The sequence below is a fragment of the Ailuropoda melanoleuca genome, chromosome 12, assembly GCF_002007445.2.
Source record: "Ailuropoda melanoleuca isolate Jingjing chromosome 12, ASM200744v2, whole genome shotgun sequence".
NCBI classification, from domain to species: Eukaryota; Metazoa; Chordata; class Mammalia; order Carnivora; family Ursidae; genus Ailuropoda; species Ailuropoda melanoleuca.
Genome location: NC_048229.1, coordinates 63,303,148 through 63,324,325, shown reverse-complemented (window position 1 = coordinate 63,324,325; position 21,178 = coordinate 63,303,148). Strand labels below are relative to the sequence as shown.

The 21,178-nt window shown below is 51.4% G+C and overlaps 1 protein-coding gene across 4 annotated transcripts; it reads right to left on the bottom strand.

The window, feature by feature from the left end:
- Positions 1-557: 557 nt before the first annotated feature.
- On the bottom strand, positions 558-21,152 carry SLC9A5 (solute carrier family 9 member A5). 4 transcript variants are annotated; one of them, XM_034638168.1, is made up of 16 exons: positions 19,530-21,152; positions 15,999-16,301; positions 13,796-13,959; positions 13,596-13,674; positions 13,142-13,319; positions 12,352-12,572; positions 11,929-12,131; positions 11,619-11,708; positions 11,455-11,525; positions 10,606-10,735; positions 10,029-10,117; positions 9,740-9,866; positions 5,829-5,999; positions 5,250-5,316; positions 4,466-4,600; positions 558-1,965 (listed from the first exon to the last, which is right to left on the bottom strand). In XM_034638168.1, the coding sequence occupies exons 1-16, from the start codon at positions 19,720-19,722 to the stop codon at positions 1,493-1,495; spliced, it is 2,694 nt and encodes an 897-aa protein (XP_034494059.1). In that variant the 5' UTR covers positions 19,723-21,152; the 3' UTR covers positions 558-1,492. The 4 variants fall into 4 exon arrangements, with proteins under 4 accessions (XP_034494059.1, XP_002918460.2, XP_034494060.1 ...); XM_002918414.4 differs by having other exon boundaries at positions 5,250-5,319; positions 19,530-21,151; XM_034638169.1 differs by lacking the exons at positions 15,999-16,301; positions 19,530-21,152 and adding an exon at positions 14,152-15,222 and having other exon boundaries at positions 5,250-5,319.
- Positions 21,153-21,178: the final 26 nt, after the last annotated feature.

Below are 21,178 nucleotides of genomic sequence, written 5' to 3'. Positions count from 1 at the left end.
GAATTGAATCTGGGGCTGCTGTTATCTCAGGGTTTTGGTCCCTAGATGTTTCTGGACCCCACGCTACCCAATTTATAGTGGAAACTCACAGGGTAACCAGCTCCCTTGAGATTGCCCTCCCACCTGCCATGTGCAGAGGACTTCTGTTGATTTGTCCTACACCTGCATCTGGGTTTTCAAGGAAGGCTTATCTGGTCCCAGTATATGCTGGCTGCATCTTTGGGTACCTCAGGACCTATCTTCTGGGGTCTCTTTTCCTGCTGGCCTCCCCCATTTTAGAGTGGACTCCCAGTTCGGTGACCCTGTATCCATACAGTGATCCCTGGACCACCACTGCAGGCCCCCTACTCAGGGGACCATATTGGGAAGGTATGAGGGAGTAGGGAAAGAGTGCCAGAGGGCCTGACAGTCCTTCCCAGAATCCCCCTACATTCTCTCTTCTAGAAGCTGCAGGGCAGGCAGTTGTAAGTTTCTGTTTCCCTCATCAGATACCCCAGTTGCCCCTGCACCCCTAGAACCCCTGGACACATGGACACAGGACACCCATTCATCTGAGAGGTGTTTAATGTGTCTTAGGTTCAAGATACAAGACACAGGGAAGGTGCTAACCCCAGAAAATTTACCTGCCACCCAGTCAGCCCCTTTACCACTGCAGCCAGGCATCCCAGCCCCCAGAGCAGTGGGACGGTGGCCCTGGAATACTTGGCTCCTTTCCTATTTGGGGAATGTCAAGGTGGTCGTGGCCCAGAGGCCACTATCTCCCCTCCTCAGAACATCCAGACCCAGGAATCTGAAAGATCTAGATTTGGATACAGAGCAGCAGATCTTCAGAGTGACCCTTGCCAAGACACAGCCCTGATCTGAAGCCTGGCCCAGTCCTGTGGCCTTGATCCTGGAAAAGGAAGAACTATGGGCCCAATAACTGGCAGCAAAGGGAAGGAGATAAAGCAAGAATTGGACACAGGTTCCCACTGACCCCCCCCCCCAAAATTGGCTATAGGTAGCTGACCCAAAAGGGCAGCAAAGCTTAAGGTTGGGGCCTGCTCCACCTCCCACCCCCATCCCTCTGAGGACCAGCCCCTCGAGGAGCCTCAGTGCCAGGGTGCTGTCCTTCAGCTGGTACTGGGGAGTGGGTGGAGGGCAGGAAAGGCCAGCATCAGGTCTGGAATGATGCCCTTGCTCTGGGGGCAGAAACAGCTGCCTAGAGTTACCCTAGGGGGACCCACAGAGGAAAGGGCATCAGCTTCCCAAGTGGCTGGGCCTAGCCCCTAGAAGTTCTAGACTGGGTCTTGAGCCAGGGTAAGGGCCTTACTGAAAGAGAAGGTGGCAAGGATTAGGAGCAGGGAAGGTGGTGAAAGGGTCCCTGTGAGGACCAGTCCAGGATACCCTTCTGACCTGCCCCAAAGAAGCCCAGTTGCTAGTTCAGGCTCCTCTGGCCATTGCCCAGGGAAGACTTCCCATCCAGCCTCCTGCTCCTCCTCGAGTCGGTGGGCTACAGCCGGCCCCCCTTGTTGAACTGGATGCACCAGTGGGAGTTGGCTGTGCGTGGGCTAAGATGGGTGCGGTCCTCGTGTCCCATGAGGGGCTGTAGCTCCTGCTGCTGGGGGATGTCAGCGCTGCTCTCACTGCGAGAGCGGCCAGCTTTGGCCAGGCTTGGGGGAAAGGCGAAGCTAGGGCGTGGATCGTAAGGCAGGTTGAAAGGGGGCTGGGGCTCTTCGGCGGCCAGCGGGCAAGGAGGCAGGCGGGTCATAGTCGGGGCCTGGGTACAGGGCGGGGATGCCAGGCTCTCCAGGGACGAGATACTCTGGTTCCAGCCCGCCTGCATGTCCACGGGCACAATCTTGGTGGTTTCTGAGGACACGTAGACTGCCAGATCTCCCTGCCCACTCTTCCAGGGTAGCTCCTTCTCTGCACAGGTTGGGGAGGGGGGGATGACGCGTGGGCTTGGGCACACCTCAAGGCTCCCTGGGGACAGAGAGTATATATGCACTCATTAGTAACACAGTGGAATTCTTCTCAAGTATCACCACATTTTCATAAATAAACTCATTCCACACATGCCCTAATACATCCATATGTGTGATTAATTGATGAGGGAAAGCTCTCCGTTGTATCCCCAGCACCTAGCACACTCTGGACACAGAGTAGTTGCTCAGCAAATGCTGACTAAACAAATGAAGATAACTCAAGCAAAAGAAAGCAGGAGCCAGGGAGGAAAAAAGCCCATCTGCGATCAGTCCTCACCAACATGCAGTGCTGGCCTCAGAAACCACATCCTGCCAGGCCCTGTCCCAGAGGAGACAGCAGCGAGGGTGAGGGAGATCTCGAGGCTCCACGCCAAAGGCTTTGGTGCTGGATGCCTTGCCTGAACACCCACCACAGCCCTTTGGTGGGAGAGAGCCCAGGAGTGTGAGCTCACGCAAACCCCATAGCAGGCGAGACACTGTGCCGCAAAGGGGAACTGAGCTGAGAGTCCCAGCACTGCTGGCAGCCAGACTGGAAGTCCTGGCCACTATGTGACAGGAAGTCCGAGGTTCTGAAAGAGGAGAACCCCCCCCCCGGCCACCTCCCGCCCCCTGCTCTCCAAAGTCAACACAACGCCTTGCATAAAGTCCTGCGCAGCTGAGGACATTATGAAATGTACTGATGCTGTGATTGGAAGTACAACTCCCTCTCTTGAAAGAGCCGGAATATCAAATATTTACAACCACCACCACCACCAAACTGAAACAACAAGGAAATTCAGTCTGCACTTTGGAGGAGGTTTCATTGGGCTGAAAACTGTTATGTGAAAGGGAAAAAATCCAGCATTTATCTATTCTTTCCTGTATGAACTGCACCTCAAAGTAATGATGTCACTGACGAGAAGCTTTTTTATAGAAGCGCTGGTAATGCAAACGACAAAAGAGATGGAGAGTACGACCACTGCAGCCCCGGATGCAGTGCTGGGTCTGGCAATGACCATCGACGGCTGCTACGGCCGCTGAACTGCTGCTGCTGGCGAACTTCCCAGTGGGTGGGTCAGGCTACCCTCTGAACCCAGGGATCAACAGTAACCTCACGGAAGAGACGCACCAGAGGGGGCGTGTTTCCTGATGCGACGCAACACAAAGTACACCATCACGGCCTACGAAGGGTTCTTACCAAAACATCTAAACTGAAATCGGATCGAGATTTAATGACCGGTTTAAAGGAAATATAAGGCGCAATGAAACACATTAAAATGATGCTTTGGGGATTCAGTCAGCAAAATCCAAACAAGGAAAGACTATGGGACAAATAACCAGATTATTTCAATAAATACACTGGAAGGAAACAGATACTTTGCTGTAGGGCTGTCCTGTGCATTAGAGGACATGTAGCAGCAACCCCAGCCTCTCCCCACGACATGCAATTGCGCCCTCCGGTAGTGGCGACCAAAAATGGCTCCAGATATTGCCAAACGTCCCCTGCAAGCAAAGTCACTCCACTACCACCCCCTTGAGAACCACTGCTGTAGGTTAAAAGACTTTGCAACCAAATGTCATGTGTGGGTCTTGTATGGATTTTATTTGAACAAATCTGTTAAAAAAAAAAAAAGAATGAAGATGAAGGGAAATTTGAACACATGACAAAGACTTTAGATATGATAATGGTATTGTGGTTAATATTTTTAAAGAAAAATCCTTATCTTTTAAAGGTACACACTTAAGTGGTTATCGATAAGGTGATATATCTGAGACTTGCTTCAAAAGAACCCTGTGAAGAGAGGGGCATAGGTGAGGGGATAGATGAAATAAGATTAGGAGTAGGTAATTATTGAAGCTGGGTATTGGGTAGATAGAAGTTTACTTTATTATTCTGTCTATTGTATATTTTGCAATTTTCTATAATAAAACATTTTAAAAATGACCCCTGAGGATGCTGGAGCCGACTAGCAGTGATATTATGAGTAAGTTAGGTCTCCACATATGGAAACACATATATGTTGTTTTCTATCCACAAGAATGCCATTTTGATGAATTCAGACTCCTCCCCCGGGCCAGGCTGCCATCCTCACCAGGGCCTCTACCTGAGGGCAGATGTGCTGAGCATGGGTCACATAGAGCCTGGCGTTAGGTTTGCTTGTCACCTCGTATGCCTTGCCACACTGTAAAGGGAGGCTGGCAGGCAGTGACAAAGCTGGAGGCTTTGGAGTCAGATGGGTCAGGTTCAAATTCTGGTTCTGCTGTGGGATGCTGGACAATCCCTGGTCCCTTTGGCTCTATGAGCTCAGTTCCCCCATCTTGGTTGTTGTGAGGATGGAATCAGATCAGGCATGTCAGATGTCTGATTACAAAGGAGATGCTCAGTAAATGCTGGTTGGTGAATAAATGAGTAGGAAAAGGGAGTTGTCTGGAGGAAAGGCCATGAGTGAAGAGGGAAGAAGGCAGCTGCACAGCTCCAGCCTGCCTGAGGGGGAGGGAGGCTGGGAGAAAAGCATTACCTGAGACCTTGCCCTCTTGGAGAACCTCATTGGTGGCTCGAGCCACAAAGATGATCCCCTCGTCGTCCTCCTTCTCTGTCTCTGAACTGTCACTCTCCTCCTCCTCCTCAGACTCCACAGTTAAGATCACAGCAGCTGGACAGAGACAAGAACGGAGTGGGGATGGCCAGCCCAACAGCTGCCTCTTGGTGACGCATAACCCCAAGCCCGCTCCCCGTCCACCCAGGCAGGAGCCCACGGCTGGAACAGCCCTCCACCTTCTCCTCTGGCTATTTCAGCACTGGCCTAGGGGTCAGGGCTAGAAAGAAAGGGAGGAGGGGCTGCAGAGCCCCTCCTCAGAGGAAGCCAGGGGGGCAGTTCTACTTTCTAGCTACTCCATCCTGTTCTCTCAGCCCCGGAACCCATCATCAACTGAAAACATGAGCATCTGGAGAGGTGAAAGGCCCATCAGTGCTCAGCTCATCCAAACTCCTGGTTTTGCAGACAGGACACTGGGCCCTAGGGACCATCCATCCTTCAAGCTCCCCCCTTCTCCATGACACCTTCTCCAGGTTCTCAGGGCCTATAACCTGCAGTTAGCTACCAGACACTTTCTGCTACAAACTGTCTTGAGAACTGCTTAGAACATGTCCAGCTTTGAAATCAAGTAAGCCCATCAGGTCCCTGAAGGGAGACACCTCAGCCTATGGCACTGAATGCAGCACAGAGGAGATCCTCCAGGTTTTGGTTGATGGGCCCCTGCCCTCCCACCCCATCCTCAGCCCCACACGTATTCCCTGCTTGCCTGTGTCCTGAAAGCCCAGGTCTCGAGGAGGTTTCCCATTTGTGGCCTCACTATTAGCCAAGCCATCCTTCTGAGGACCAAGAAAAAAAACCCTAAGCCTCGATCCTGGCTCAAAACCCCAATAGGGTCTCCCTGACGCAGTGCGGAGGGAATCTGTGTCAATCCCAGTGGTTCCATCCACCCTTGGCGCCCCAGGCAAGTGTTGTGGAGTCTAAGTAACCTATGCCCCAGCAAGGGCTCTGGATGCCTCAGCCTGGGCTGAATTTGGGACCCTCTGCCCCTGCCTCCAGGAACCTGCCTTTCTCTTGCTGGGTTCATTTTTGGTAGGAGGTCCTGCTGCCTCCCAGCAGGTGACCGCCCACATGGCAAGAGGCAGGTTTCCCTCAGAAGGCCTCACTTTACCCTTCTGGGACTCCAGGAAGATGCGACAGGGAACACAAACTATTGTACCCAACAAGGCCTTGAGGATTATCCAACTAGGGGTCCCCTTGCATTGGATTGGATTCCAATACTTGGGAGCTCGAAACTATGCACCATCAGCCTCCAGCCCCAAACAGAAGTCCCAGAGAAAGCACATGCCTTCTTGCGACCGGTCTTGCGAGGTCGTGGCTTGCTCTTGTTGAAGCAGATGTTGTGCTTGGTGGATTTAAAGGACTCTAGCCGCCGCTTCATGTTCTGCTGGAAGATCTCCTTGTCCTGCCGTTCCTGAGCATCCTCTGAGATGAAGTGGCGGCTGCAGCTGGCTTTGTACTGGCAATGACAGCCCCGCCCTCTCATAAGGCTGGGAGCCTTGGCCTTCCACAGAACCAAGGCCACAGCACCATGTGCACCATAGGCCCTGCCAGCCCAGTTTTTCCAGAACCAGACATGGATTAAAAAAACAAAACAAAAAATACAATAGGAACCCAGCCAGACACTCTGTATTCTCAATTCACTGGGGGAAAATCTTTTTTTTTATCACGAACCCATTCCCTCCAAATCTGGCTGTCCCTATCTTCTACTGCCCTTCCCAAACCTCCCTGACTTGAAGTAACAAGAGGCAGGGGACCCTGTATCTTGTCCCTCAGGGTTACTATGAGACTGTGGGGGACACTTGCTCCTTTGCACTTCCATTTAGGAGCCTGATCCCTGTGCCCGGCCCACACCACCCCCACAAGGTACACAGGATTCTCCTTCCACAAGGAACTCGCCAGCCAGTCATTTCTGCAAAAGCTTCAGACTTGGAAAACTCTCTCTCCCGACACCCTGGACCCTCTCGGTTCCAACAGCCATCTGCACCCAATTCAGGACACACACCATCATCTGTTCCTTCCCACTCTTTCTCACAAAGATCAATCCCACTACATATGTACCTAGAATGCCAGGTAGAAGTACTGCCATTTAGCCTGAATCATTTCATCTGGGCTCACCTCTCCAGTACGATCCTTTCCTTATGCCTCGTATTTTCTGCTGCCCTGAGCCAGTTTTAAGAGCTACTTCAAGTCTCTCATCTACCCTCCTCAATCTAATCACCCAGAGGGACCTCTCTCTCTTGGGGATGCAGGAATCAGTCCTTCACAGGCCTCCCCTAGAACACTGGCCTCTGCTTTGCTCAGCCTGCTCCTCCCTGCCTCCATCAGCTCTGGCTCCCTCCCATTCCCCCTGCCCTAGCACCTTCACTCCTTCCCTCACCACACCCACCCCCTGCTTTTAAGCATGTTCCTGCCCATATTTCCCTGAAGAAAGCCTTTCCACTGAAGCCACTGCTTCCCTTTGGCTGCCAAAGTTTTATACTTTGATTCTGACACTTTGCCTCATACCCATTACTTTCTTAAAAACCAGAAATACAACTCCAGGGTCCATGGGTCCATGGTGCTGCCATCTCCCTGGTCACCACGGCATGGCCTCTGGTTAGGTGCTGGCCTGACCTCTGTGGACCATCCAGCTGTCCCGCCCCAGGCCTTCGAGACACCATCTGCTACTGCTCCTCTCCCCTCCTTTGCTGGCTCCCCTTCCTTTTCTCCCATGTGGATTCCTCACAGTGTTGTCCTTGGCCCTCCTCCCTCTCCTCCAAATGTTCTCCACGGTGAACTAGCCCTTCCCCCAGCTTCAGCTAGCCTCATGATAAAGACCATGGCGCCATCAGACTAGCTGAATTTGAATCACCTGGATAATTTACTAAGCCCACAGATTCTTAGTCCCATTCCACATTACAAAATCAGAATCTCCAGGAGGTGAAGCCAGGAATATATATCCTAGCAAGCTTCCCCAAGGGATTCTGATGTCGCCAGGTGAGGAAACCTCTGATGATAAAGATCACTTATAAATTTTTAGTTCTAGCCCTATCTCTCTCTTAGACTATCATCTCACACTTGTAACTGCACACTAAACACTTCTGTCTCTCTCTGATGACATTTTTGTGAAGAACATGAAGAATTACAGATTGTGTTATGGTATAACTAAGTGGATTCAGAACTAGTGGAGTAACCATACCCAAAAATGCTTGATCCATGTCAGTCTGGAGGAAAGTCTTTAGTAGCATGCCACAGGGCTCTGTCCTCAGCTCTATCCTGTTCAACATTTTATGTTGATTTGGATGAATACAAAGTTAACAGCCTTAGCAAATTTTCACATGATGTGAATCTGAACAGATATTTGGTGCCAGACATGGGATCCAAACGATGGAATGATGGGCTAAATCAAATAAGATGACATTTAACAGGGATAAGCACAATCTTACTCCAGTTTTTTTTGACTACACAAGAACTGCACCCATTGACCAATCTTACGCACACGCATTCATAGACAACCAGTCATTACATACATCCTGATATGATACAATAGGAAATACATAGCACACCTACTGAATGTTCCTGAATCTGACCAGGCCTCTAGATTTAACTACCAGGAAATACAGGGGACGGAGGAACATGTTAAACACCGCCACTGGAATACAATCGGCAAAATCCATAAAATGGGAAATTCTCTGAGACAAAATATCTTCAATAAATAAATAAGCAAGTGGGTGAAAAGGAGAAGGAACTATTAGAGATATCTTCTTTAATAAAGAGACATATTTACCAAACGCAAAGTGTGGACTTTATTTGGATCCTGATTTAAACAAACCATCTGGAAAAAAAGATGTTTCTGAACACTGATTGGATATTTCATGTGAGAAGGAATTATTGTTATTTGTTGTAAGTGATAATAGTACTATGATTTTATATATATATAAAATATACATGCACACGTATACATAGAGTTCCTGCCACATAGAGATACATATTAAAATATTTAGAGGTGATATGATATGTCTGGAGTTGGCTTTAAGATGATAAAGTGTGGATGGGGTAAGGTGGGGGTATAGACTGTTACAAGATTAACCATGCATTGATAATTATAGGAGCTGAGTGATGGATACATGAGAGTTATTTTATTCTGTCTAGTTTTGTGAATTAGTAAAATTTGCCTTAAGAAAAAAGTAAACAAAATGAAACAAAAACCTCACAGGTTGGATAAGACAGAGTTTAACAGCCATTAATTGAGGAAGACATGTGGGTGGGCCTGATTGTAAGGACAATATGGAGCCTCAGAGTGGTAAAACAAAGCCGGGGTGGGGGGGCAAGTCTGAGTAGCGGGAAGAGAATGGCAAATTCTAGAACTAGAAAGGTAAGAGAGACCCTAGGCCATGCCCTGGCCAACCACAGCCAGAGCAGCATTCTGGGCCTTGTTTCTTATGACCAGAGAAGACACACTAGGGAGAGGAGATGCTGGCTTGAGGGCAAGAAGGCGTGTGTGAAAGGGACCTGTCTTGAAACCTTTGAGCTGCAGAGAGTCAAATTAGGACCAGTGCCACTGAGTTAAGGGAAGCCAATTCTGTCTAAATGATGGAAACACCCTTGACTGTTAAACTGCGGGGAATGGTAACAGCTGCCTTTCTGGTTCAGAAAAGTTCAATGTAATTGCTTGCTGCCCCCTTGTGGGGTTGCAGCAGATTCCCTGCTGGACGGGCTGGGCCTCCTAGCCCCAAAGATTCCTGACCTGCATTGGACTAACATTACCTAAAAGAGAGGTTTGCCTTCCCCATGCTAAGCTGGTCCTCAGCACTCCCGCTTCTGTCTGTGACCCCACCAAGCCCTCTGTAGTCTGTCCTCTCCTCTCCCCCTTTCAGGACAACCATCCAATCCTATGTGCTCCTCTCCCTTACCACCACCCAGCTCTGACCTGGTGTTTCACTCCAGCCTCCCAACTGGCTCTCCCCCATCTCTCACCTCACCCCTCCAATTTGGTCTGTGCTCTGCTACCAGAAGACATCTTTAAACAGTGCTTGTATCAGGCCAACCCTTTCTCAAAAAAAAAAAAAAAAGGCTAAAAGTTATTACAAGATGAAGCCCAAGCTCTTCAACTGGGCATTTATAGCTCTCCCCTAGCTGGTGCCAACTGCCTCTTGAGCCTGTAGTCCCCCCCACCCAGCTCCCCCTTGGAAACTCTCACACCCTGCCTGCTCTCACCCTGCGGCGCGGCTTGTAGAGGCCTCCACAGAGCAGATGGTGCATCACAGCATCCTCACGGTCCCGGCCGCTGCGCACCGTGTCAATCACCTGCAGATCCAGACACGCTCCACTGCCACTCTCCCTCCTGCAGGAGGCAGGGAACATGTGTGCTGGGGAGTGGCCAGAAAGCACAGGCCAGGGGGAGGGCAAAAAGCAAAGGTGCCCACAAATCTTAGCCAAAAGGGATGCAGAGACAGGACCCAGTAGAGAGGAGCTTGAGAAATCGGAAGGGGGCTCAAGGACTTACAGCAGGTTGGTGACAGAGGTCTCTGCCACAGAATTGCGGCTGGGCATTGAGGGCAGAGTGAGCCCTGTGGAGGACAAGATATGGCCTCCCTGCAGGGGCCAAGACAGAGGTCAGACGGCAGTCAGATGGAGGGTGGCCCAGACAGTCAAAGGGTGATAAAAAGAACAACAGTTAACACTTATTCTTTTCTTTGATCTTCCAGGTACTGTGCTACGCACTTTAAATATTGAGTCCACAAAACTCCATGACATATGTATTCTTATTCCCGCTTTCTTACAATTGAGGAAACTGAGGCTCGGAGAGGATAAGGGACTTACCCAAGATCACAAGCCTGTAATTGATAAGAATTGAACTGCATCTGCTGACTCTAGAGCCCAGCTCTTTCTCAGCTTTCTCTACTGCCTGCCAGACTCTCAATTCAGCATCAGGTCAGGCTGGTTCCTGCAGCTGCCACTTTACCAGACCATGGAGTCCGCTGGGAATTTCCAACTCCCTGTTCACATCCTGCCTGCTTGTTGCCCCTTCCTGCCTAGCTCTGCTGTCTACCTGCACCCCACCCCCCCTGCTGCTGGCCCACCTGGTCCACGAAGCTGATGGCATCCCGGATGTTGAGTCTATAGTACACATCCCAGATCTGGTCCCGGATGCGGTAGGCTGACCGCCGCATCAGCAGCTGACTCAGGTACTTCTTGTCAAACTGCTCCCACCTACAGAGGATGTCAGGCCCAGCCCTGAGTGCCATCCCCAAAGCCCAGCTGGCTGGCCCTTCCTCAGATGGGGCAGGGGCACTGCCAGCACTGGCCTGGCTCTCTTGGTATGGGCCTCAGCCAGGGAGAATCTCAAAGCTAGTCCCAGCCCTTATGGAACGTACAGCATTATGGGAAAGCCTGACGTTACATTGAAGTTATTCCAAATAACTAAAATTGCAACCATAATAAGAACTACAAAGGATAGAGTATGACAGGGATTTGTCCTAGTCAGGTAGACCCGGTAAGGCCTCCTTAGAGATTTGATGCCTATGGTGAGATCTGAAGGATGAATAGAGGTTAAGTAGGTGAGAAGGAGGCAAGGGAATGTTCTAACACACAGAATATGGGCAAAGGTCCCAGTGGCATGGTGGGGGAAGCACAGTGGGTCCTGAGGTTTTAAACCATGATCCATGTAATTAGCAGGCAGAGAGTCAAAGGCAGAGCCGAGCACAATGGGGCTGGAGTCTGGCAGGTGCCAGACCCCACAGGGCCAGGCAGGCCTCCCTGGGAAGACTTGTCTTATCTTGAGAGTACTGGGATGCCACTGAAGAGCTCCTGGCAGAGGTCACCCAGCCCAAGTCTGGCTGTGTCCCTTCTCAGAAGTGTGGCACATCCCCAGTGCTGCCCTGGCTGGTGGGGCTGCTGTTGCTGAAGGAGCCTTGGGGGAGCTCCCTCACCTGTCCCTCCAGTAGTGATAGCCATGGTGCCCCACAACGTCCTCCACTGCAGCCAGAATGTGGTCAAAAGTCTAGAAGGGGGTGGGTAGGGGGACTGGATCAGGACTCTGCTCAAAATAGAAGGAAGAGAGGTATAGGTGGAGGGATGGGGTTCTGGTACCCACGTGCTCATGCAGCTCCTGGTTCAGGGTGGGTTTGTGATGCTCACTCCTCTTCACCTTCAGCCACTTGACCAGTGGCTTGATGGTTAAGCCCTATGGACAGGCAGCAGGTGAGCCCTGCCCTGTCCAGTTGCCTGCTGCCTTTCTCTCCCCATAATTAGACCTCAGCTTCTGTACCTCCACCTCACTGCACTCAAGGTCTAGGAAGTCAGGTCCCTATCCCCCAAAGAGAGGAGCCCTGGTCCCAAAGGCTCCATGCCTCCCCCAGGGCCTGCCAGACCCTCTCCCTACCCAGCCTCATGGGCTCTCCCACCTGCACAATGACTGTGAAGAAGACCACCACAATAGTAGTGGCCACAAAGTAGTCCTTGGCAGGGACCTTGGTCCTGTCCAGTAGGATGACGAGAGCGAAGGCCACAGCCCCCCGCAGGCCCCCATAGGACATCACCACCTGGTCAATCTTGTCCAGAGGGACCAGCCGGAACTGATTCAGCACCCACGTCTGCAGGACTACGCCTACAGCAGGAGGGAGGCCAGTGGGAGCAGGGCGTTGGGAGTGGAGGACCCAGGAGTGGATGGCACCAAGTCTGGGCTAAGGTCTGACAGGGGTTGGGAGGGGTAAGCAACAGGGGAGGAGGGGCGGCTTAGGAATTGACAAGGATGTGGACTCAAGACTGGGGGATGAGCTGGGACAGGGCAGGAAGGAGAGTGGGAAAGCAGAGGGTACTGGCAATACCGAGGGCTCGGAAGAACAGGATGAAGAAGAGGGTGCCCAGCACCAGCCCAGAATCCCAGGCCCACTTAGATGAGTCCACAGCCGAGATGCCAAGCAGCATAAAGATGACGGTCTCAGCACAGCTGGCTAGAGTCTTCATTGTGTATTTGACAGCCGTGCGTGACTTATGGGAGATGTTGGCCTCCACGTACTTCTTACAGCCCAGGCCACACATAGTCACCCTGGAAGAGGGAATGGACAGACAAGGCAAGTAAGGAGGGGTTGCAGCCTCTGGGGTTTGAGCATGCCACAGGAGGGGTGTTGCCCATCACAGGATGTCAGGCCATCAGAGCTGAAGCCCAGGGAGACATAGAGACTGTCCCAGGATAGCTAGTGGTGGGTGGTCTTGGTAAGGGTCCAACCAAATCTTCAGGTTCCCACTCAGTGCCTCCTGGAGGGAAAGCTGGGAGAAACGTGCTTTGACTAGCATCCTCTCTGAGGCACCTTTTAGAGTGCTGTGGCCATTAGAGCTGGTGGTGCCAGGCCCTGAGGTCCACTTCTAGCTCAGCCTATACCCCAGAGAGTGCTTCAAGCAGAGGAAGATCGGGTTCTAGGTGCCCAGGGCAGTTCTAGAGGCAGATCCTGAAACATTACCTGAGATTTGCCCTTTCCCCAGGGGAGTTTGAGGCTCCCACTACAAGGGCTCAGGCAAGCCCATTGCCTCCTCAGGGTCCTGCTTCTGTCCATGTAAGGGGCAACCATCTCCAATGCCCCCTCCCAGCTGCCTACATGCAAGGCCCCCAGGACTCACGCAAGAATAGCAGAAAGCGAGGCCATTTCAGCAGTGAGGTAGGCTGCATAGGCGAGGAGGAAGACCAGCAGCGGCTCGATGATGCGGACCCGCTTGGTGAAGCGTGTGGTCAGGGCCAGGAGGAAGGCAAAGACTAAGCCCACAGCTGCCCCGCCCAGACTGACCACAAACAGGGAGGCTGAAGGAGGAGGGGGTTGTCAGCATGACCCCTGGCCTGGACCCCACCCGGGAAGACAAGACTGCTGCCTGGCAGGGAGTAGAGGACAATGCCCACTGTACTCCCGGGGGTCAGGATCCCAGAACTAGAATCCCAGGAAAGCCCCTCCTTCTCAGGTTCTTGGGACCCCATTTCTCCATAGTGGAGGTAACTGAATGAGGCAACCCAACAGCCTCCTCTGTCCTGATGCAGTTGGGGGCAGGGACTCAGACCCAGCCAAGAGGGGGAAATACTGACCGACTCCTTTCAGGTAGTCAGCAGCCTGCACATTGGCAGAGCCCATCTCCACAAAGGAGTTGCAGACCTTGTACAGCACCTGATTGAGAAGAGGAGAGTCAGGAGCAAGGAGAGGGAAGGGTCTGAGCATGCTAAGACACCCAACTAGTCAGAGCATGGCAGTGAGGGTCAGGGAATGGCAGCCAACTGAGCACTCTCACCACAGTGACGGCATCATTGAGCAGGGACTCGCCAAAGACGATGATAAAGAGAGTGTCGTTGACATGCACCTCCTCAAAGACAGCCAGTACAGCCACAGGGTCCACCGCTGAGATGAGGCTCCCGAACAGCAGAAAGTCCAGCAAGCTGGCCTGCACTCGAGGGGCTTTCGAGGGATACATGGGGGACAGCAGTTGGTGAGGTATCCAGTTCCCCAGAGCATTCCCTGTGACAAGCCCTGGCTCCCCCCGCCCCACACTGTGGAAACAAGGATGCCCAGAGAGGGCTTGGGATGGTGAAGAGAGTGTCAGCCCGCAGGTCAGGAGACTTGAGCCTAAGGCCTGGCTTTGCCACTTACCAGCTCTGTGATGTTGGCGCTGTCACTGTCACATGACTTCTCTTAAGCCATGCCTCCTCATCTGCCTACCTCACGAGATTGCTGCAAAATCAACCCAGGAGATGGCTAAGAAAGCTCTAAGTAACCTGAAAAGTTAAGGTGGCGCTGAGAATAAAAATTGCAACTACAGTAGTAAGAACCACTAGCAGGTGGAAACTGGCTGCTGACTGGCTTTATTAGGGACAAGAACAAGAATGCTTTCTCCCACACCTGTGGTTCTTAGCCTAAGGGATGTGACACAATTCTCAGCAGGAGGGGGAGGGGCTGTCCATCTATGAGGGCTAAGTATGACAGGAAAAGCACCCACCATGGGGAGAACTTGAATATGACACAGAATCTCTGTAAGCCTCAGTTTCCTCATGGATATATTGGGAATAATAACAGTATCTACCTCAAAAGTTTCTTTATTTAGCCAAAGCCTCATACATAGTAAGCACCTAATAGATATTACTTATTATTATTATTATAGATATTACTTTATTATTATTATTATTATTATTATTATTATTATTATTATTATTATCTGATGTCCTCCCTTCCCTTCCTGCCTCAAAGAGTTCACTCGCCTATTCGGAAAACCAGGTTGGAGTCCTCAAGTAGAAATTGCAAACCTCCCCTTGCACCTTGGAAGAAGTCTGAATTATCAACATTTAGAAATGAATGGATTTGGGTACAGGAAATGAGGAAGAATGGAGTAGGAAGGCAGCTTGCGGGCAAAGAGCCCCAATAAAACAGACCTCTCCTACTAACCTTGGACCTGTTATCAAATGAGTTCAAGGGCCTCTATTTCCTCATCTATTAAGTGGGACAAATTATACCCCAACAGGGTTGCTATAAAGAGTCCATGGGATAAGTAAAGAGAGAAAACTCAGTGTAATGTACTGCATTCTGCAGATGTATAATATAGATTTAACAATAATAATAATAACAACAACAACAACAACAACAACAGGGGTGCCTGGCTGACTCAGTCATAAGAGTGTATGACTCTTGACCTCAAGATCACGAGTTCAAGCCCCACGTTGGGTGTAGCGATTACTTAAAAAAAAAATTTAGGGGTCCCTAGGTGGCGGTTGGGCATCCGACTCAGTTTTGGCTCAGGTCCTGATCTCAGGGTCTTGAGATCCAGCCCTTCCTCAGGCTCAGTGCTCAGCAAGTGTGCTTGATTCTCTTCTCCCTCTGCCCCTCCCCACTGTGTGCACATTCTCTCAAATAAATGAATGAATCTTTAAAAAAAAAAATGTAATGGGGCGTCCAGCTGGCTCAGTGAATGAAGCATGTGACTCTTGATCTTGGGGTTGGAGGTTCAAGCCCCATGTTGGGTGTAGAGATTGCTTAAAAATAAAATCTTTTTTAAAAAGTTTTAAAAAATAGATCTTAATTAAAAAATAATAATAACAGAAAACCACCCTGATTTGACCTGGGCAGAGCCAGGATGGTTGGCCCTCACGGAACAGTGCATTGTGCCTCAGGGGAGCAAGGCTGGTAAGTGGCAGTGTGGTAACAGAGGGCAGGAGACAGCAGAGTAGTAATGCAGCCTTCCCAGCCTCGGCAGCCCACACACAGCTGGGAGCCAGGCCTCTGCTCATCTGTCATGCTGCAGAAGCCCAGACTCAACTGGCAGAGACCTAAATGAAGGCTGAAGGCCCATCTGGAGTGTTGCCTTGCACTCCAGGTGGGAGGGACCTAAGACGGAGCTCTCAGGGCATGGCTCTTGCCAATATGGGATCTCCAGAGCTGGAGAAGGGAGTTGGGTGATGAATCTGGCAAAGCCTTCCTCTGCCAGTCCGAGTCCTAGGGTCACTCACCCACAAGTCCAGCCTGCTGCAGGCCCCAGAGGGCAGCACCTGTTGTGAAGGCATTCCAGAGTGTGCCCACCACGGCATAGGTGAGGATGGCACCCAAATTGTCAAAGAACAGCCGGCTAGGCATGAAATAGCCTGAGTCCAGCACAATAGGAGGCAGCAGGAAGAGGAAGAATGTGCCTGGTTCCAGCTGGTACTCAGCTTTCTTGGCCACAGCCAAGACAATGCCTCCAAGCACCAGTCCCAGCAAAATCAGCAGGCAGCTCTCAGGGACCAGCGATGTCACCTTCCGAGACAAGTGAAACACTACAATGCAAGAAGAGGGCAGAATGTATCAGCTTATGAGACACACACACATACACACACACACACACACACACTGGCCTTTAACCTCCTGGTCTTAAAAGGATACCCCTGACCCTAGGACCAAGCAGGAGAAAAGAGGCAAGACTGCTTGAATTTCCAACTTGCATGGCTACAGATCCTCCACTGCAACTAAAGTTGTCTGTCTCTTGGTGCTTCTGTCGTGGTAACCTAGGGCTTTGCTTGCTCTTTCCATTTCGGAAAATGCCCCCTCCTCTCTACCCTCATCCTCAGGGGACCTCACCTTTCTCTGATCTCCCTTATTCATAGCTATTATCTGAACCTCAGCAAATGTTAGTTGGTAAATTTTATGCATAACATAGCTATAAAAATCAGGGCCTCTAGAGTCATGCTCCCTGGGTTAGAAGACTAGCTCCTCTATTTACTAGTTCTGTGGCTCAGAGTGCATAACTTCACCTCTCTTTCAGTTTTCTCATCAGCAAAATGGGAATAAAGATAGTGATGATCTCACAGAATTGTTGTGAGGTTTAAGTAAAACAATCTACTCGATAGCGCTTAACCCAGTGCTTTATCATAAGCACTCAATAAATGTTACCTAATATATTGTGTCCTGCTCCCCAACTAGACCATAACGCATATTATACCTCCTAGCAGCACTGTAGACCTCCTAGCCCAATGTACTTCTCATTATATAGGCTCAACTAATGACACAATAGTTTTAAAAACACTGGGTTTAGCAGTAAGAAGATCTCCAGTACTTCGGCTCCATCACTTTCTAACTGTGTGATCTCAAACTATTTAATTTACCTGAACTTCAATTTCTTCTCTAGTAATATGGGAAAAATACTTCCACACAGGGTGAGGATAAAAATGATATAGTGTGAATGCGTCTAGCAGGGTATCAGACATATAGTAATTCACAACAAATGTTAATTAAAACTGACTCTGGATAAGGGGTGCCTGGCTGGGTCAGTCGGTGGAGCATGCCACTCTTGGTCTTGGGGTTGTGAGTTCGAGTTGGGTATAGAGATTACTTAAAAATAAAAAATCTTTTAAAAAAATGACTCTGGGGACGCCTGGGTGGCACAGCGGTTAAGCGTTTGCCTTCAGCTCAGGGCGTGATCCCGGCGTTGTGGGATCGAGCCCCACATCAGGCTCCTCCGCTATGAGCCTGCTTCTTCCTCTCCCACTCCCCCTGCTTGTGTTCCCTCTCTTGCTGGCTGTCTCTATCTCTGTCAAATAAATAAATAAAATCTTTAAAAAATAAATAAATAAAAAATAAATTAAAAAATAAAAAAATGACTCTGGGGAAAATCATGACAGACCTGTCCCCAGGAAAAGAAGAGGAAGTATGAAATGGGTTTCTAGCATTATCGCCACTCCTATCTTTGGCCACTAAAATAAACTCTTTCGGCTTTCCCCTGGGCCCTGAGATCCTGAGTAAACACCTTTCCCCATACCTGGAGTGGCAGGTAGTGGAAGTGGCTTCCATGTTAGCCTATATGAGACCCAATGCCAAGACAGTGTCCTTTGGAAGCTGTACCCAAAGGGCTTAGAGCAGTTCCTGGCACACAGTGGGATCCTACATAAATATTTGTTGAATAAAAGGGGGGAAAAACCTCCTAGCAACGAAGCTGAGGGAAGGTATCCCCGAGCGTCCTACTGATCTCTCCCATCCTCCGTGAGGACTTGTGTGTGTGTGTGTGTGCGTGTGTGTGTGTGGGTGTGTGTGTGTGTGGCTGATAAAGAGGCTCTCTTCTTCTACTTCCAGAGGAGGTGACATCCAAGCTAGGCAAAGCACTACAATTTATGGGGGAAACTACAGTAGTTGCTATATAAACCCTAAATAAGATAAGAACTGTCCTGCAACTCAAAGACTCCTCAGCAAACCCAATTCTCGGCTCCCAAATCTGGGCTCCTCCCCCTTGCTCTCACTGCTGCCAGGCTCTAAGGTAAATTCAGTCATAGATCTGCCCACACACATCCCTACCTTCAGTTTCCCTCTCCTCTCCTTCAGGGACTCCATTCCATCCTCACTTCCAGAGCAGGCATCAACCCCAGCACTGCATCCAAAACCCATCACCAAAGCCTGTTCTCAGGCAGAACTAGGTTCCCTGAAGGCATTCAGGCCCCATTTTCCATTATTAATGGGCTGCCAGAACAGAGTGGAAAGTTCTTCTGTTCCTGCCCAGAAAACCACCCCCACCCCCAGTAGAGTTCCTGGGGGAGTAGAGGGGCAAATTCTAAGCTGTGTGATTCCTACAGGAAGACTGTATTGGTGAGATTGGAGTACAGCCTGTGCCAGCATAGCTGGGGAGTGAGTAGCAACGCTCAGCTATAATTAGTCACCCCCACAGCAGAGCCTGAACAACAGGGAGAGGGAGGAGGGTCTCTGGTAGGAGGAGGGACCACTGGCTGCTCAGAAGTGGGGAGGAAGGGGCAAAGGCAAGGAAAAACAGCTCTATTCAAGGTAAGGAATGTGAAGCTAACCTTCAATGTGCAAACTGAAGGAGGTCAGATGTATGAAAGCACCTAGTGTAGGCAGCAGATAGTAAGTAAGGCCCTAATAAATGGAAGGTTTCTTTCTTTCTTTCTTTCTTTCTTTCTTTCTTTCTTTCTTTCTTTCTTTCTTTCTCTTTCTTTCTAATCCCTGAAATGGGAAGAATGTAGACCTGAATTATGGTGGGGGCTCCTGCTAAGCACACCTAAAGAACGGTGCATCTATAGGAGAGCAGAGGGGGGCTAGAGGAAAAGTGGCAAGTCTAGTATCCCAAAAGAGTGGACACTTGTATGTGGTCTCCTGGGAAGACTGCTTCTGCAGATCCAGGATGCCTGGATTTGCTGAAGAACACTATCTCCACAATGTCCCCATAGATCTTTGTTGCTGACAGAGGTTTCTAGGAGCCTGGAGATTGGTGAAGAGGCCAGACCGAAGGGCTTACAGGGAGGAGGGGGGCAGAGAGGGCAAAGGAGTATGGGGATGAGGCTGGAGAGAGCTGGGGCAGCCCTCAGAGAAGGCCAATCCTCAGACCAACCCCGCGGGGAGGGGAGGAGGGACAGAGGGCGCAGGAACTCTGTGAGAGCCCGGATTTGTGGAATCGGAACCTGAGTCCCGGCACTGTGCAAGAAGCCGGCCCAGATCTGGGGACTAGGGGTTGGGGGCGGGTCCGCTGCCGGCCGCTGGCCTGGCGCTCACACACACGCACTCACCGATTTTGGCCAAGCTGGCCACCAGGATCCACAGGGCTACCAGGTAGGGCGCCTCCACCTCGTGCCACTGCCAGCGGAAGAGCGCCAGCCCTGGGGGAGGCTCGCCGGGAGACCCCGGCTCCTGGGTGGGCTCTTCAGTTGCCGCCGCCCCCGCCAGGGGCAGCCAGAGCAGCGGTAGTGAGGCGCGCAGCATCCTGCCGCCTGCCTAGCCGCCCTACCAGCACCGCACAGCCGCCAGCACCGCACAGCCGCCGGCCCCGCGTCGCCGCCGCGCCTACCGGCCGCCCCCGCGTCACAAGCACGTGGGGCCCGCTCCCCCCAATCCCAGCTCCGAAACCCCCAAGCCCGGTCCGGACTCCGAGACCGTGCCCCGGGCGTCCGGACTCTGGACCCCTGCTCCTCCCCCTCTAAACCAGTCTGAGCTCTGGAAATCCCCCAGTCAGCTCTCCAAGTCCCGAAACCTATTCATAGCTTCGAGTCCGCTCCCCCAAACCTTCCCCAAAGCTCCCCTGACCCAGTTTCAGAGCTGCGAGCGGCCACAGTCCTCCGGCGGCGCGGCCGCGTCCCACTCGCCGGAGGCGGTAGCGGGTCGCGGGAGGGAAGGGGGTCTGCAGGGGGCGGGGTCCGGGCCGCAGGGGCGCATCTCCTTCTCCGCTAGCGCAGACCCGCCGCGAAAATCCAGCAGCCGATACTGAAGGCGCCAGCCCCGACGCTGCCTCGTGCAGACGGCAGGGGGCAGTGCGCCGCCGCCCTCCGGAGCCTAAGACCCCCTTTGGGCCCCCGCCCAGATCAGCGCTGCGCACGCGCACTGGGCGCTCCCAGAAAGCCGTGATGAACGACGCTGTCCTTCCTCAACGTCCCCAGAAACTCCAAGGCCCAGACTGGACCCGGCTCATTCGAGGCTGATAAGGAAGCTGTTCCTCTTTATCTCCCAAACCGAGGAGCACTCGGCCTCCCTTTCGATCAAACTACAGGGAAGTCTCACCTTTTCCATGAAAACAGAAGGGAACCTATCTTCTTCCCCTAAACTATGAGAAAACTCAGCCTATCGATTCCCTTCAAACTAAAAGGGATCCACTCACCTTTTCCCCCAAACCTGAGGGGCATTTGGCTTATCTCGCCCCAAACTGAGGAGGACCGTCTCCATTTTTCATTCAAGTTGAGGGGCATCCATCCCTCATCTTACCCCAAACTGAGAAAAACATGTTCTACCTCCTCACTCAAATTGAGTCATCACATCATTTTCCCAGAGCTGAGGGGCACCCGTCCCTCTTCTTACCCCAACTAAAGGCAAATGATCCCACTTCTTCCTTCAAACTGAGTGGAATCTATTTTCACTTCTTGCTCCAAACTGAAAGGGATCCATCTCCCTGCTTTCCCTCAAATGACGGAATCCCATTCACTGCATCCCTCAGACTGAAGGAATCTCGTCCTAAACTCAGAAAGACCCGGCCGGCCATTATCTGAAGAAATTTCTGCCCCACCTGCCCGAATAACCCCTCAACAAGAACGCAGCCTCACCGCCACCAACCCCAAAGCAAACCTCCCCCGCCTGGGCACGCTCTTGAAGGCCGGACGCGAGCTCGGGTTTTCCCGCCCGCAGAGCCAGTGAACTAACGGGATCACGATCGCGCCCTCTGAGTGGCTGG

Coding starts and splice junctions, on each gene's coding strand:
- SLC9A5 (XM_002918414.4), bottom strand. CDS start 19,722: ATGCTGCGCGCCTCACTACCGCTGCTCTGGCTGCCCCTGGCGGGGGCG. Junction 5,320..5,828: donor GCAAGACCGGTCGCAAGAAG/GCATGTGCTTTC, acceptor CTTGGTCCTCAG/AAGGATGGCTTGGCTAATAG. Junction 4,601..5,249: donor CCTGGGCTTTCAGGACACAG/GCAAGCAGGGAA, acceptor GTCTCTGTCCAG/CTGCTGTGATCTTAACTGTG.